General features: G+C 40.4%; 2 protein-coding genes across 2 annotated transcripts in view; one reads left to right on the forward strand and one right to left on the reverse strand.

Annotated features, from left to right (window-relative positions):
- Nucleotides 1-153: 153 nt before the first annotated feature.
- On the forward strand, nucleotides 154-18040 carry letmd1 (LETM1 domain containing 1). Its single transcript, XM_041180180.1, has 9 exons — nucleotides 154-272; nucleotides 2740-2900; nucleotides 7062-7177; nucleotides 7908-7990; nucleotides 9848-10034; nucleotides 10953-11054; nucleotides 11353-11505; nucleotides 13872-13968; nucleotides 15950-18040. Exons 1-9 carry the CDS (start codon nucleotides 181-183, stop codon nucleotides 16027-16029), a joined length of 1071 nt encoding a protein of 356 aa, XP_041036114.1. The 5' UTR covers nucleotides 154-180; the 3' UTR covers nucleotides 16030-18040.
- Nucleotides 9664-18079, reverse strand: part of LOC121273186 (cysteine/serine-rich nuclear protein 2-like) — an 87408-nt gene continuing 78992 nt past the window's right edge. Inside the window, exon 7 of the mRNA XM_041180179.1 lies at nucleotides 9664-9740. Coding sequence (XP_041036113.1) covers nucleotides 9727-9740 — 14 coding nt within the window. The 3' untranslated portion in view covers nucleotides 9664-9726. The remainder of the gene's footprint in view (nucleotides 9741-18079) is intronic.

Below are 18079 nucleotides of genomic sequence, written 5' to 3' on the forward strand. Positions count from 1 at the left end.
CTCAACCATGGTAAGAATAAAAATGAAAACAAGACAAATAGAGATGACGAGAAGGGCCATCTTTGTTGTTTTGTTTTGCCAAGTTTTTTTTTAAATGACCTTGATGTATTTGTCTAAGGAGATAGATGACATCGCGAGACTCGATAACCTTTGACCCGCCCAGCTCCTTTGCTTACCAAAATGGCGCTGACCAGAAGCTGTTTTAAATTCCAGGGATTGAGAGAATGTCACTTTTCCGAATTTTTACGCTATCCGACAGTCTGTGTCTCCCAGTAAGAGCCATTTCAATCGAGGTTTTTCGTGCGAGATATTATTAGTCACCCTTTCAGTGCCTGCTTTGGCGTTTTTGTCTCTTGACGGCCCAGTTCCACAACCGACAGAGACAAATACAAACAGGGCAGATAATGAACGGCGAAGAGTTGAACACAATTTGAGGGTTATAGAGAAGCATTTTCAAATAAATCAGTGATTACAGTTGTACTTTATCAGTGTATTTAAAGAATATGTGCCTTTATAAGTGTTCCTAATTTAAATATCATTTTCCACTAGAAGTTAAATGATTTTTTCGTGTAGACAAATGTAAGGTTTATTAGCTGTCTTTTTAAAAACTGGCAGGCAATCTGATCTATGTTTACTTTCAATAAGTATTGTGTAATTTGTAATTGTAGCAGCCCTCTTGTATATAGTCATGACTGCAACTGTTCTTCAATTCTTATTTGTTTGTGGGACTTGTGATCTCAACAGCATAGAATCGTACTGTACAGAAGGAAGTCATTCAGCCCATTATATCTGTGCAAGCTTCCCCTCGCCAGTCTTGCCCCAGTTGGGTACTGGAAATCTGAGTTTTAAAAAAACAGAAAATGCTGGGAATACCCTGCAGGTCAGGCAGCATCTGTGTGGAAGTTAACACTTAGGTTGATGGTGTTACATTAACTCTGTTTCTCCCTCCACAGTTGATGACTTATCTGAGTATTTCCAGCATTTTCTGTTTATATTTCAGAATTCCAACAACTGCAATATTTTGCCTTTGGAACAGTAAAAGTAAGTGCTTGTACCTATGGGACCACATCAATGTCTTTCTAACATTGACAGCTTTACTCAAAAATACGTGTAATTCTATTACAGCTGAATTTCTGTTGTCTTTCATTTGAAGACCCATGTCTGTGTGATGGGCCAGTATGGGGTGACCAGAAACCCAGTTGAAATGTTTAGTGTGCAATACTCTGCAATATTTACAAAACCTTCTGAGCGCAAATACACCAGAAACCCAGTTGAAATGTTTAATGCGCAATACTCTGCAGTATTTACAAAACCTTCTGAGCGCAAAGCAAGTATTTTGCTGCTGTACATATTTAAAATTTGTGCACCAATCTCAATTTGTAACTCTGAAATTAAAACAGAAAATGCTAGAAAAATTCAGCAGGTCTGGCCGCATCTGTAGAGAGAGAAACAGAGTTAATGTTTCAAGTCGGTGTGACACTTCTTCAGAGCTGAAAAGAGATAGAAATGTGATGGACTTTATGCTGCTGAAGAGAGGGGGTGGAGCAAAATAGAAGGTCAGGGATAGGTGGGAGCTCAGGAGAGATTTGACAAAAGATGTCATGGACACAAGATAAAGGGTGTGTTAATGGTAGTGTTAAAGACTAAAGTGCTAATAGTAGCATAAAGGTCGGATAGCAGAATGTGCTAATGGCAGAACAAGGGTCAGCACTCTCTGAAAACAAAAAGTTGCAAGGAGCCCTGTTGGGGGAGGGGGGTTGGGGGGAAAAAAGTTTAAAATGATCAAAATGGAAGACAGAGTTCATGGTCTGAAGCTATAGAACTTGATGTTAAGTCCGGAAGGCTGTAAAGTGCCTAATTGGAAGATGAGGTGCTGTTCCTCCAGTTTACGTTGGGCTTCACTGGAACATTGCAGCAGGCCAAGGACGGACATGTGAGCCTGAGAGCAGGGTGGTGTTTTGAAATGACAAGCGACAGGAAGGTCGGGGGTCATGCTTGTGGACAGACCAGAGGTGTTCCGCAAAGCAGTCACCCAGTCTATAATTAGTCTCTCCAGAGGGAAGGAGACCACATTGGGAGCAGCAAGGACAGTAGACTAAATTGAAAGAGGTGCAGGTGAATCACTGCTTCACCTGAAAGGAGTGTTTGGGGCCTTTTACACTGAGGAGGGAAGAGGTAAAGGGTTACACCTTCTGCAATTGCATGGGAAGGTGCCATGGAAAGGGGATGAGATGTTAGGGGTGCTGGAGGAGTGGGCCAGGGTGTCACAGAGAGAATAGTCCCTACGGAATGCTTTTACAATTTGAAACTCACTGTGTATTGACAATGTCCCCTTTGTTAAGTGTAATAAAGCTTTCCCAATGACTTAGTTGGTAAAGTGTGCAGCTGAATCATACAGATGAGAAGGTCTTGGGTTTCTTCCCTGGTCTTTCTTAAGTCAGCTGATTTCAGCCAGGCAAGCAGCAGAGATACTACAGTTGGCCTTGGTGTTCTTTGACTGGTGAGAGGAAAATGGGCCAAAGTTGCAGTTCTTGATTGCTGTCCAGTGACCATTGTTGAAATCTGCATGTGTGTGGACAGGATCTGGTTCATGGTGATGCATTCATCCTTTTTCCTTTATCTCTTGGTATAGCTGGAAAGCAACAGCATACCCCCATTGTGCTAAAACTGCTTACAGATTAATTGATTACTTTCTTATTTTATTCTCCCACCAACCCTGCTCTCTACCCCCACCCCCAGGCTTACTGGTCACCCGTTGTCACCATTTTTTACAACAGCGAAGAGGAGTACTTTAAGTTCAGCCATCATCTCAAAGGCCAAACGTTTGAATGCAAAATACGAACAATTTCTGGAAAAAAACTTTCCACGTTTTTATGTGATCTACTCAACCTTTTTCAGAGGTGAGTTAATGGTCAGAAGATATTGATCATTCTTCAGCAGCATAAGTGACAAAAGTTATGTGGGAGAGAGAGAGAAATAAACAATTCATGATATACCGATACAATAGCAGAAAAAGTCAAAATTGCATTTACTGTCCATCTCTACAGTTTAGGAGTTGACCATTAAATTTGGGGAGACAACTATATTAACAGAAAGTTTGTATTGTCCCTGCTGTTTCAGTGAGTAAAAGCATTGCTCAGTGTCATATTAAACCTTGCAGACCAAAAGATTCAATTTGTGATCTCTTGAATCAGTCTGTCTCAGGCAGGTGTGCATTTCACTTCAGGGAAGGTAAAAACAACCAGCCAGGATTCCCCTTCTAATTGCTACTCAGTGATCATATTTAACAACAACAGCTTGCATTCACATTGCGCCTTAACTCTCAAAAATGTCCCACGATATTTCACAAAGGACGAAAGGAATGGATGCAGAGCCATTGTAGGAGATATAGAGGCGTCCAAAAGCTTGGTTGAAGAGAGAGGTTTCAAGGAGTCTTTTAAAGGTGGAGGCAGGATTTGAAAAGGACTTTGAGAGCAGGATTGAGATGGCTGAACATTATGCAACCAATTAGAGAGGAGAGGGAGGGCATGGGAGGCAACTTAAACTAAAGGAGTTTGCTTAGTTAGGGTGGGAGGCGATATACACAACACTGCGAGGAGGTTGTATAGGTAGGGTGGGGTGGGGTTGTAGAAGGATTTGTGGATGAAATGAGAATTTAAAATTCTATGCTTTTATCAGACAGGGAGCCAGTGTAGATTATTCGTGGATCAGTGCTCCAGCCCGAGTCTGTGCCTTCAGGAGAAGGGAGAGAGGGGATGAGGAGAGTATTAAAAGCGTGTATGTCCACAATTTTTCCACAACGTTACAATGACATTTTTTTTTAAAAAAACTCTGCAGCGCACGGTCCATTGATGGAAGTAGAGAATTTGCAACAATGCATAGTATCTTTCAACTGTCAATGCAGTACCTGGTTTTAAAAAAATGTTGAAATTAAAAGTTTGAAATCAAATCCATTAAATATATTTGTACATATCCGAGTATTCAATAAGTGACTAGATACAAGTTTTGCTGCATTTTTACTAAAATTAGTGAAAACAGGAACTTTAGCCTTTACAAAGACTATTGGTTCAGGAGAATATTGCAGCATCTTGTTTTTAAACAGTTTAATTTGGCATGAATGTAAAATCTAATCTAAAGTATCTTGCCAGTTCTTTTTTTCAGTTGTTAGCATTTGACAAATTTTATCTATTCCTCCCCTTCCCTTGGTTATGCTTGCAGTGCGTGCAATCTTGCTTCCATACCTCTATTGTAGCCACTATATATGACAGGTCATTGGGAGATTCATGAGAGAGGCTTTGCTCACAGTGGCTCAACTGAAATCAAGAACTCAGCATTGTGAGAATATTTATTCATGTTGGCATTTCTTTGACCCAAAGTTATTTTTCACATTGTCAAATTTACTCGACCACAAACCAACTGCTTGCATTATTTGACTGGACCTTTTCTACTTCCACTTCCATTTCTCTGTACTGTCTTCTTCTTTCAAAATTCGCTTGTTGTGCTTTTTTTAAATTCTTTCATGGGATGTGGGTACATATGTTGCCCATTCCTAATTGCCCTTGAAAAGGTGGTGATGAGATGCCACCTTGAACCTCTGCAGTCCATCTGATGCAGGTACACCCACAGCACTGTTGGGAAGGGAGTTACAGGATTTTGATCCAGCGACAGTGATGGAACGGCGATATATTTCCAAGTTAGTATGGTGAGTGACTTGGATGGGAACTTGAAGGTCGTGGCACTCTCATGCGTCGACTGCTGGGTGGTAGAGGTCACAGGTTTGGAAGGTGCTGTTAAAAGCCTTGGTGAGTTGCTGCAGTGCATCTTGTAGATGGTACACACTGCTGCCACAGTGCGTTTGGTGGTGGAGGGAGTGAATGTTTAAGTTGGTGGATGGAGTGCCAATCAAGCGGGCTGCTTTGTCTTGGATGGTGTCAAGCTTCTTGAGTGTTGTTGGAGCTGCACTCATCCAGGCAAATGGAGAGTATTCCAACACAATCCTGACTTGTGCCTTGTAGATTGTGGGTAGCTTTTGGGGAATCAGCAGGTGAGTTACCCTCCTCAGAATTCCCAGTGTCTGCTCCTGTATCCATAGTATTTATATGGCTGGCTCAGTTCAGTTTCTGGTCAATGGTAACTCCAGGATGTTGATAGTGGGGGATTCAGCGATGGTGATACCATTGAATATCAAGGGGAGATGGTTAGATTCTGGACTTGTTGGGGATGGTCATTGTCTGTCACCTGTGTGGCGCAAATGTTATTTGCCACTTATCAGCCCAAGCCTGAATGTTGTCGAGATCTTGCTGCATATGGGCATGGACTGCTTCAGTATCTGAAGAGTTGCGAATGGTGCTGAACATTGTGCAATCATCAATGAACATCCTTACTCTTGACCTTGTGATGGAAGGAAGGTCATTAATGAAGCAGCTGAAGATGGTTGGGCCTAGGACACTAAGCTGAGGAACTCCTGCAGCGATGTCCTGGGACTGAGATGATTGACTTCCAACAACCACAACAATTTTCCTTTGTGCTGGGCATGACTATCCAGTGGAGAGTTTTCCCCTGATTCCTATTGACTTCAATTTTGCCAGGGCTCCTTGATGCCACACTCAGTGAAATGCTGCCTTGATGTCAATGGCAGTTACTCTCACCTCCCCTCTTGAGTTCAGCTCTTTTATCCCTGTTTGGACCATGGCATTAGTGAGGTCAGGAGCTGAGTGGCCCTAGTGGAACCCAAACTGGGCATCGATGAGCAGGTTATTGCTACGCAAGTGCCATTTGATAGCACTGTTGATAACTTCTTCCAACACTTTGCTGATGATCAAGAGTAGACAGATGGGGTGGTAATTGATTGGGTGGATTTGTCCTGCTTTTTGTGTACAGAACATACCTGGGCAATTTTTCACATAGCCGGGTAGATGCCAGTGTTGTAGCTGTACTGGAACAGCTTGGCTAGGGGCGCAGCAAGTTCTGGAGGACAAGGCTTCAGGACTATTGCCAGAATGTTGTCAGGGCCAATAGCCTTTGCAATATCGAGTGCCTTCAGCTGTTTCTCGATATCACGTGGAGTGAATAGAATTGGCTGAAGACTGGCATCTGTGATGCTGGGGACCTCTGGAGGAGGCAGAGATGGATCATCCACTCAGCACTTCTGGCTGCAAATGCTTCAGCCTTGTTTTTTTGCATTGACGTGTTGGGTTCCCCCATCACTGAGAATGGGGATATTTGTGGAGTCTCCTCCTCCAGTGAATTGTTTGATCATCCACACCATTCATAACTGGATGTGGCAGAGCTGCAGAGCTTAGATCTGATCTGTTGGTTGTGGGATCGCTTAGCTCTGTCTATCAAATGCTGCTTATGCTGTTTGGCACGCAAGTAGTCCTGTGTTGTAGCTTCACCAAGTTGACACCTCCTTTTTGGGTATTCCTGCTGCTGCTCCTTTGATTACCTGTACATTAACAGATCGGCCTCAGTGAAGGGTGGAGAGAATTTGTATATGTTTCTTTATTTTATTTGTCTAAATTCTTACAAAATCCTGTGTTGCTGCTGTTAGAAGCAAAACATTACTAGAAGAGATTATCTGATGATTGATTCATTGCTGTTTGTGGGAGCTTGCTGTGCGCAAATTGGCTGCCGTGTTTCTTTACATTGCAACAGTGACTACACTTTTAAAAAGTACTTTATTAGCTGTAAAGCATTTTGGGACATAATGAAAGGTGTTATATAAATGTAATTTTTTCTTTCATTGTCTCTTATGGTGCAGAAGGAGGCTTTTCAGCCTTTATGCCTATGCCAGCTGGTTAAAAGAGTTATGCAATCAGACCCACACCCCTGTTCTTTCCCCATAGCCCTGTAAGTTTTTTCCTTTTCAAGTATTTACCCAATTTTCTTTGGAATGTTACTATTGAACCTGCTTTCACTACCCTTTCAGGCTATGCATTCCAGATCATCATAACTTGCTGCTTAAAAAAATCTCCTTCTCTTCCTCTAGTTCTTTTGTCAAATATATTAAGCAGTAATTGCATTCTCACAATTGATAACTTCCCACTCTTTGTGCATTGTAGGTTTTCGTTTATTGTATCTTGACTTCAAGGAAGTCAGTGGAATAAAGCATAAGATGGCTGATCAGGGACTAAAGTACTACCAGCTGCCTTACAGAGAAATGGAAAAATTAAGACAGGTAGGAGTCTTTTTTCACATAGTACGTGAAGGTCACTGTGCTGTAGATAGACACATTCCTTTGTTCCCTTCTAAGTACTGAGGCATTAAGATACAATTTTCTTCCACAGGATTATAATTGTTCAACATACCTGTTTTTTTCCATTGGTCTATGCTTTAAACCTTGTTGTTCTGAGTCAAACACCACAGACTCTGGCTGGGAAAATAGACAAATGCTGATATCTCCAAAGCTCCTATCAATGCCAAGCTAAAGATTTTGGGGTGCAGGGGCGGACAGAAAAGTGAGACCCTGAGATTTTTGATTTGCTCCTCGGCCACCTGGTGTAGGAATGGAAATTGTCACTTTGATCGCGATCAGAGTGGTCTGGTCCTCTGAAATTGGGGCTGAATGGAAGAAGTTTTACTCTGCATCTAACTGTGCTATAAGTGAGCAGGAAGTTCTCATTGCTGGCACAAGATGCCTGAAATAGATAGCGTCCCATTCCCCAGAACCAATGTACCTCACCTTGATGAATACACACAAAAAAAAGGAAGAAATAAATTAGAAATTGAAGCAACAAGAGTGATATTTCACTTTGTAATGAGCAGTAATGAATTCAGCAACACATTCCAACTTTGTACATATGTGTTTATACGTACTGTGCAATGCTTTCAAGTAAAGTGATAACATTGGCTACCTGCTATCATCTGAAATTTTCAGCAGTAACCTATAAAAAGCTTTTTTCCCCCAGTTTCGCAGAGATGTTATAAAGGTGATACCTGTGGTGCTTCTATCACTTCCACCGTTTGCAAACTATATGGTGTTTATATTGATGTGAGTATTTTAAGAATTCATTTTTAATTGTGCTCTAGAGTTGGATAGTGATGGATCATGTCAGTCCATCCTCCATTTTTAAGTTCTTTATGACCAAAGCTTTGAACTTTTGTACCATTTTGTTTATATTGCCTCTCTGTTCAGTGCCTGCACCTTGGCAGTTGGCAACCGTCTGAGGAATCAAAGAAAATCCCATCATTTCTACGTCAGTTTGCCACATGGGCATAATTGGGGATGGGAGGTATGTTATGTGGGGATTTTTATATACCTATCATTCTGTAGAACACCCCGCTGCCAGCAGTGTTATTCTTAATTATTGTGTGCAGAACTGGCCTCAGATTTCCAGTTATCACCTTAACCACTGCTCCCACTTTCCTCTCAGACAGAGGTATGCTGGTAATGGAAGATGGCTGTATCATAATGGAGGAAGCATGGGCTTATGCTTGGGCTGAAGATCTCTTATGGTGGTCTGCACCCCTAGGACCTACCTACCTTTCGTTTGCCACATTCCCAGGTGATGGGAAGTGACTTTTATGCCAGATATTCCATGTTCCCCTCCTATTCTGTTGTAACCTTTTACACCTCCTCTGGACCCAACTCTTGTTTTTATATTTGTCTCATTATCGCTTCCTTTTGCCTTGCATTATAATCACTTTTGCCATTTAATTGCTTCTGCCCTCCTCTCCATTTCATTCTTTCCATACCCCCTTTTCCCTGGCTCTGTACTTACTTAAACATTCATCTCTAGCATCTTCCGGTCCTGAAGAAAGGTCAGTGCCCTGAAACATTAACTCTGTCTCTCCCTCCACAGATGCTGCCAGACCTGCTGTGTATTTCCAGCATTTTCTGTTTTTAATTCTGATTACCAGTATTCAGTTTCTCTCTGCTTTTAAAGGCCTGTTTTAACTAAGTTACATTGGAGCTGGCTGTTGGAAGTGGAGTTACTGCGGGTTCTGTAAGGAAAGAAAGAACTCGCATTTATATCGCACCTTTCACAATCTCAGGGTATCCCAAAGCACTTTACAGCACAGAAGTAAGCTATTCAGTTCATTTTGCTTGTGTGCATTGTGCTTAATTATGGATGGGCAGTAAATGTTAGCCTTGCCAGCGATGCTTACATCCCAGGAACAAATACAAAAAATCCTAAAGTGTTTGTGTCCTGTCCTGTTTGTAGCTGCTGCAACCAAGAGATCTGCTGTCATGGTTTGTCACGCTCGTCTGAGCTGTGCCATCCTCACACATCCACTGTAGTTCGTCTGCAACCACTCCGTGGTGTCCATCATCCAACTACGCCTAAGTCAACCCCTCTTTCTGCTGCTTTCCACTTTGCCCTCTGAGAGATCTCTGTAGCTTTTCAGCTCCTAACAAATGGCTTAATTACTGACATTTTTGTTCATGGATGTCTTTTTTTTTGGAGTTCTTTTTGCTCTTGCTTTCAAAGCACCTCTTCATTTGTCTTACGGTCTGTATATGGAATTTTTGAGCAATATGTCTTAGCATCCACATTTCAAAGGCCTCTATTTTCTTCCACAGATCTTTACTTATTGTCTAGGTTTCTGAGGCATACAAGAAAGTGGATAGAACATTGCATCTTATGAGTTTTTTCCCTTGTTATAAGCTTGAGTTTTCTTCTTGTTAACACATCCTTCATCTTCACGTTTATGTGTACTGCTGTAGAATGATGTACCACATGGACTGGACTTAGTAAATGTCTGTACAAGATGTGGTATGGAGCTTTATGTGGACTTTTCTGGCAGTAAAGATACAAGAATTCAGAATTAGAGAAGTATCTGTTAACATTGAACTGTTGAACTTATATGTTTCCTAAATCTGTACATAACACTTTATTGTTTGTAGGTATTTCTTTCCACGGCAGTTGTTAATAAGACACTTCTGGACCCACGAACAGCAGCAGGAGTTCATGGAAATCTACCACTCGATGCGGGCTCGGGTTTACCCAAATGCTGTGAGGAATTTGACCAAAGCAGTGTCAAGAGTACCAGACAGGCGACTGAAAAGCCAACTATTACAACTCTGCAGTAAAGTATGTACACAAGCATGTTACACGAAGGAATGAATCATTCCCAAGCTTATGACTTTGAAAAGGGGACTTGTCAGGTTTTGTGGCAATGCCTGCTGGTATACCAATATGCTGTACCATGGCAAGGTGCAGGATTTTGCCTGATTCTCTGCACGTTGTTAGGAAGGCAGCAAGCTGATACTTGGCACTAAGAAGGAGAGGAGGAAGAGGAAGTAAACAAATGCCCGCTGGCTTTTACTTTAACTCCTGGCAGCTGGCTAGTGTGCCAGGTTTGCCTGGAGGCAGATCACATACCTAACATCTTGGCTAGCAAATGACCACTTAAAGGGAGAGCACAATAAAGAAGAAAAGGCACTTAACCAATGAAGAAGAAAATCGAAAGAGTGTCATAACATAAAGGACACAATGGATTCATGTGACATACATGATGTTTAAATGTAAATTTGCAAGCTGTCTCACATAGAGGCCACAAGAAGTGTGGGGAATAGAAATGTCATACTTGAGCGCTGTTCTCTATTTAGAGGTTAGGGCACACACAGCAAGAGAAAGCTTTACTCTACATTGAACCCATGTTATATCTAATCCTTCAGCACAGGGACAAAAGTTCTATTTTCCAGTAATAGCATCCTTTGCCTTATTGAAGAGAAAAAAATCCTCCGCCCTACAAAAATGAGCTTATTTAATTTCTATCAAATCTGCTAAATTGGATTTACCAACTTGTTGGGCACTGTTGGTATGTTGCTCCTTTTTGTCATTTATCTTGAAATTCTGCTTGTTTTTTGGACCTACATAACAGCTATTTTGAAGTAATAATCCTGGCTTTGGACATTTAATTGCATTACCAGTTTCTGATTATAGGAAGCTGTATTTTTGGGCTGCCAGTGCATTTGTGTTGACACATTGTTCTGTATTTAAATGAAGGTTCAGGAAGGCATCCACCCAAAAATCTCCCAGCTGCATGTGGTGGCAAAGCTGTTCTCAAGGCATCCATTAGAAATGCGATACATTGACGCACGCCAGACGGTGAGCAAGTGGCTGAATCCTTGTAAGAAGTTAGCCATTAATCTTTATAGTAAATGAGTTTAATTAATGACACAGGTCATTGGAACTCTACCATACTGTGTTTTAAACAGATTAACTCCTTTGTTTAGATAGCAGACAAAAGAATTTCACACAAATGTGTTGGGCATTTTGCAGAGTGAAAATTCTCAGATACTTTTCTTTGAATTATATTTAATTACCATTTGAAATGAAAGGTATAAAGGATATGTTACACCCATTCACTTGTTCCCCATGTTTCCAACTGCTGTTATATTCTTAGAAAATCTTGAGTCAGGTGATGTTCCTCACTCCACACGTGCCTACCTTCGTTGCGCGCCATCGCCTCCAGGGCCACATAATGGAGATTCATCATTTGGACCAAGCTCTAAATGTTTTAGGCGTGCACAACCTGTCGGACGATGAACTGAGGAGTGTGAGTAAAAGAATTGACAGTGTGCAGCTGACATATCAACAACAATTTACACTTATATATTGCCTTTAACAGAAGTGCAATCAAATGAAAATGGAAGCCAAGGCAAAGAAAGGATATTCGTTTGAGGAGGTGGATTTTAAGGAGGTCTTAAAGGAAGAGAGGGACACCAGAGGGAGAGAGATTTCAGGAAGGAATTCCACAGTTTAAGGCCTAGACAGCTGAAGGCACAAGGCACAGCCCACCAGTAGTGGGATAAAGGGAGTGGGGAGTGCACAAGAGAATTGGAGGAGCGCAGAGTTCTTGGAAGGTTGTAGGGCTAGAGGGTGTTACAGATATAGGGGCTGATTTTGATCTGGGTGACCTACCAACAGAGTGCGCTGACCAATCTTCCATATCCGCAGTGACAAGGCGACCATTTTTCTGAGGCAAGACAGAAACAGAAATACCTGGAAAAACTCAGCAGGTCTGGCAGCATCAGCGGAGAAGAGTACAGTTGACGTTTTGAGTCCTCATGACCCTTCAACAGAATTAAGTAAAATTAGGAAAGGGGTGAAATATAAGCACAAGGCACAGCCCACCAGTAGTGGGATAAAGGGAGTGGGGAGTGCACAAGAGAATTGGAAGAGCGCAGAGTTCTTGGAAGGTTGTAGGGCTGGAAGATGTTACAGATGTAGGGGCTGATTTTGATCTGGGTGACCTACCAACGGAGTGCTTATATTTCACTCCTTTCCTAATTTTACTTAGTTCTGTTGAAGGGTCATGAGGACTCAATGTCAACTGTACTCTTCTCTGCTGATGCTGCCAGATCTGCTGAGTTTTTCCAGGTATTTCTGTTTCTGTTTTTGTTTTGGATTTCCAGCATCCGCAGTTTTTTGTTTTTATCTCATTATTCTGAGGCACTGGTCTCATTAACATCAGATCACCAAACAGGCATCCCAATACAGCTTGCAATATCATGCAATCCTGGCCACAAGTGAGGTTAAGGATGGTTCTAGTGCAGCAGCCTACATTATTTTTGTGGAGCCCACAAGAAGTACTTTGAATCGGAAGCTAATTGTATTGCTTTGTCTCTTGGAGTGTAGTATAGAGCATTGTGTGGGGATTGGGTGGGTGGGTGGGGGGGAGGGGCGGGAAGAGAAGGGGAGAAATAACTTTTTTTGAACTTTGTAACAATAGGTTCAAAGTGACCTAGTGAATGTATTTTGTTTTGAGTTACCCCACTATGTCCTTTTCAAAGTTACATTCAGGGGACATCATGCGGGGATTGTATTACTGTAAATATGGTTAGTGTCATAAAAGAGTTGTTTGTTGGCTGGATTATTCTTTCATTCTTCCACTATGCTGGTAACACATTACTAACATTGTGGAATGAATCATTGTCCTGTTGAATAAACAAGACTATTATCACAAGAAACCCTGTGTCGAGCACATTAGAAGCTGAAGCTGGAGCCTGGCCTGTGTATGGTGTGTGCAACAGTCTTGAATTGTTTCAGCTATTTGCAGATCAAATGTGAAGACCAGTGCTGGGCTCAGCTTGAGCCTGTCAGTGACACGAGCAAAATATAATGCCAGTTTGTCTATATTTTAAAGAACATTAACTTTTTTTGTCTACGTTTTGAGCCAACTTTCTGAAGAATCTCTTCCTGTACAATGAAATGTCATTGTTACAGGGCATTGAAAATTAGATATGAAGTTAAATATGTCCATCACTGGAATAAGGAAATCTGGTTGCCCTACAGTTTACTGTACATAGCCAAGTAAAAGTCAACCTATTATTTTTGGCTTAATTTCATAATTTTTCATATCTCATGTAAAAGTTGACCTTAGATTTTTGGGGATCAAAGCCCGTCGGTTGCCCCACTCCTCTCATCGCTCCCCCGGGACCCCTTCACACACTCAGTAAAAATGCCAACAGGTAGGAGACGCTTTACAGGAAAGCCCTGGTGTCGATCTGCTTATCTGCCGGGAGCTGCTTGAACTGATGCTCCGCTAACATTTCCATCATGGACAGCCCAAATTACAGCACTCCCCAAGGAGGCACAACCATGACCGAACAATCTGCCAATCTCACCCTGCTGCACCAGGGCTCATCATAGCAACAGGCCAAGGGCAGCCAGCCAATCCATGTACAGGATGCAGTGTGGGCCCAAATCAAGCACGCATGTAAATCCCTTGAAAATATTACTTGTGTAAATGTTGACCCCTTAATTTTTTGCCCAAAATATTGGTCTCAAAAAAATTTGAATTTTACACAAGTATTTACGGGTAATTGAAGGAAAACGTTTCATGCTGTTTCATCATTATTTTTCCATTTGTCTCTGCGAACTTGGTTAGCCTGATCATTGTTTTCTGGTTCTGATTTCAAGGCATGTTATGTAAGAGGTCTGAATTCGGTGCACCTGAACGCAACACAGTGCGAGGAGTGGTTGACTAAATGGGTCCAGCTTTCTAAGAAATTAGAAGGTAAAGGAAGACAAATGTTGCAAGTGTGTTTATCAGCATCTTATTGCTGACGATAATGTAATTGTTGTCTTTCAGGTTGCTATAAAATCATAGAAATTTACAATGCAGGAGGATGTAATTCAGCCCATCATACCTGTGCTGGCTCTTTGAAAGAGAAACCCTTTTGAATTTTTTTCCCCTCATATTTGTTCACCTTTTAAAAAGATATTATGGATTCTACTTTCATGACTATTTCCAGTAGGGCATTCCTTGACCCAACAAAGCTTTGCGTGATTCTACGTATAATTAACCAAGATAATAGCATGGTGTTGAGATGCATTTTGAATCTACAATATCCATTCTTGGATGTAGTAGCATGGGAATAACAAATGAAGGCCAAGCATTTCCCCACAGGCAAGGAAATGGAGGAGAGAATATCCTCAGGCCAATCCCAAATCGAGAAGCAGGAAGGAGGTGGCTTGCCTAGCTACCCTATCAGCATGAACAGAAATGCATGGAGCAGAGATACCTGATGAGGGAGAAACTGTTGCAGGCATATGCAAAAGCTAAGTTTTGCTCCTACAAACACCAGTGAGATGAATGAACAGATGGTCTGTTTTGGTGTGGTTGAGGGATAAATCTTGACACCAGGAAAGCTCCCAGCTCTTCTTTGACTGGTGCCATGGGAATGGAAGACAGGGCTTCAGTTTAACATCTCAGACAAAAGTAGCACCTCTGATAGTGAAGTACTTCCTCAGTACTGCACTGGAGTATCAGCATGGATTATATGTTTATATCTAGAGTGAGCTCTTAATTTGTAGAGGTAATTTATCCTCATTGTAGTTCTGATTCATTTGTTATTCCATTCAGAGTCTAGCTTGTTTAGTCTACCCTTGCCAATTCTGGGCATGCATTTATATCACTTATGCAATATTATGCCTTTAAATATGTTCCACTTTTACTGTACTGAAGTGTTTTAAGCTTCTCTAATTTTCGTAAACCCTTTCTCCATTTATTTGAGGTTAGCCTTTTTTAAGATTATATACCTGGCTCTTAGTCCTATTTCTGAATACCAGGTCACGTAATACTTGATCATTCCATGGTCACTATCCCCCAAAAATGTTATGAATTCCATTTCCTCATGTAATCAGGATCATTTACTGTTACCAAGTTGAGATGGGAACTCACTCTTGTGGTCTCCCTGACAGACTGGATCATGAAATCATTAAACGTACCAACTTGGACTCTGAAGCACTTGAGCATCCCTGATTAATATTTGGATTTTCACATGCTATTCTTTGCTGCTCATAGAGCAAATAATCTTCCTCTTTATTCTGATAGTGGTCCTAACCATACCCCTGCCATTAACTTTGTCCTTTTCACTTTAAAGATGTTTAACCAGAATAGTTCATTGTGTAACTTTCTCCTTCCAATCAGATCCATTTCTTTAACTTCCAAGGTGTCACACCACCTTTCATGTCTACTCCATACCCTGTGTATTATAGTCATTATCATCCTTCGGGGTCAGCCATCCATAGCACACTGGTCCACGTATGTAAAAACATCAACAATTGTTTTTAGTCTTTGTAAAGGGAACTTATTGGAATGTGTTAAGTTTTCAGCAATTGAAAGAGGATATAAATCTATGGAGGTGCTAAACCCAAGAACTCACTTGGAGGATCAGGTTCCAGTACTATCTTGCTGTAACTGTTTAATTTGTAAATAAAATCTTTTATGTGAAATCCTACATCTGGTGGGGGGAAAGAAAGGGATTCATGTTTTAATGGCACAGTGAAGACTGTTCCCACTTGTGATATCGGTAAAAATTCTTGTTAGCCCTGTATGTAGTTTAAAGAGTCACAGGTTTCTGAAAAGATAAAACTGTGATAGCCGTGGTCACGACAGGAGCCATAAATTTTAAAGTGGTTAGTTTTTGTGCATTAATAGAAAGTAAGTAAAGCATCTACTGGTTAAAAAAAAACTAAAATATTTCTGCTTTCAGATTCTGAAGCCTCGCTGCTGTTACACAGCATGGTGTTACTTTCCACAAATTACCACAATTCCAGAAAAATTAAACCTTAAATGCAAAACTGGAAGTGGCCATCATCTATGTTTACCCAAGACATCTGTGTTGTGTTGACAACAATTTGTTCCTGCATAACTGTGAGTGAGAATCCAGAATTCAAAAGCTTTTCATAATTAGCTCACCACCTATGGTGTAATGATTGTGCTTGGAGGCAGGTTTCCCCTAATGAAATTCAATGCAAATATCAGAAAGAAAAAGATGTATTTCATTGTTTACTTAAAGCACATATCTGAATTAGTTTAAAAGAAACTAAATGTTTTTGGACCAGTACTTTTTTTTTAAGCTTTAAGATTATTTGTGATGTGTTATAAATTTTGCAGTTAATTCACGTGCAGATTTTTGGTTGTTGGAAGATTTGATCATTAGTGGGAAAGGAACACTTAAATTGCTGACAAAATAAGTGAGGCTATTTTGTTCCCGTAATTTATGTGCAAATGTCACAGCAACTTCAGATGAGGGCAAATGCACAATTAAATGTAAAAATCAAAGTTGCTGTTGGAGATGCACCGCTCTGCTAATAGCTTTGTGATAAAGGCATGTCACTGTCTGGCTCATTATTTGAATTCTGAGTGGTGTGAAATTCCTGTACTTGCATTATATAAACTTACTTAAAAAAGTCACTGAATACTTAACTTTATCAATTTCTAGTCACACGACTCTTCATTTATGCAGCTATATTTTGTTGAAATATAGAAGGGACATGGAAAATTCACCTTTTGCACAATAGGTGGCGCTCAAGACCACCCTAATGCCTGTAATCCACCCTCCATGCCAGAAATAATCAGGCCAACATTAAAACTAAAGCAAAATATTGCAGATGTTGGAAATCTGAAATAAAAACAAAATTCTGAAAAGACTCAAAATCTTTGGAGAGAAATAGTTAACATTTCAGGTTGAACGACCTTTTGTCAGAATTCTGCTGGCCAAACACAATGAAGTACCTGCTGTCAAGTCTACTGATTAAACACATTATTGGCACCAATTGGTGATATCTTCTACCCGGTCATACTTGAAATGTTGCTGCCTACAATACACCCATATATTTTTTTTTAAATGTTCCTACTAATTCTAGCTCCTTTCTATTTCACACTACTTTTTGTGATGTGATTTCACCACACTCACCAGAGCAGCAAGACATTACTCTGCCATTCAAAATGTAAGGTTGCTTTGTGACATTAAAGTTGAAGCATTGATGCTAGGAAAATGACTTGTGTGCTGTACAGGGTCATTTCTTTCTTAAATTCAGAATTATGATAATTTTACATAGAATCCGGGACAGTTGTTGCTACTTTCCCAATTCAAGTTAGTTTTGCATCTAATTTCACTTAAACCTTTATACTGCAATGCTGTGGTTTGAGTACCTAAAATACAAAAGAGTAGAATTTGAAATATTTCTTTCAAAGTTGGACGAAAGATGCTGGGGGTGATTTTCACCTTCAACATCCAGCTGGTAGCCGAACAGATTGCCTGCCTAACTTTTATCCAATTGATGTCAGTGAAGGTGAAAATAACCTTACTATGTCTGTCCTTTCTAAAAAAAAAAGTGCAACAGACATTTCCATACTTGAACCTGAAACTGCATCATTTATTAATATGAATATAAACAACTTAAATCATTTTATGAATTGAGTTTAGATTTCCCAATTGAATATTAACCAACATTACTCATGCTTATCTAAATAGGCATTTGAATGAACAGCACTTACATTGCACTGATGATAACCTGCTTGGATGTTCCAGTACTACTGATTCTGTTAATTTTTTAAATTGTGTTTCAATTGTGCACTGCATAAGCCATTAAAAAAAGTTTACTTTTTTGAGTTGTATTATTTTTGAATATGAAAATGGATGACTTAATAAGTATTTCTATTTTGAGATGTACTGTGAGTGAATATATGTGTTTGAAGTGGTAATGAGGATTGTGTGTAAATTGGGCTCAGTTGTGGGTAATTTCAATGTGGAAAAATGGTAAAACTCCTGGTATGTGAATAAAAATATTTTGTATTTCTTTTGACTTGGTTCTTAATACGAGCAATGAGCGTGTTG

This window comes from Carcharodon carcharias, chromosome X (genome assembly GCF_017639515.1).
Source record: "Carcharodon carcharias isolate sCarCar2 chromosome X, sCarCar2.pri, whole genome shotgun sequence".
Lineage (NCBI taxonomy): Eukaryota > Metazoa > Chordata > Chondrichthyes > Lamniformes > Lamnidae > Carcharodon > Carcharodon carcharias.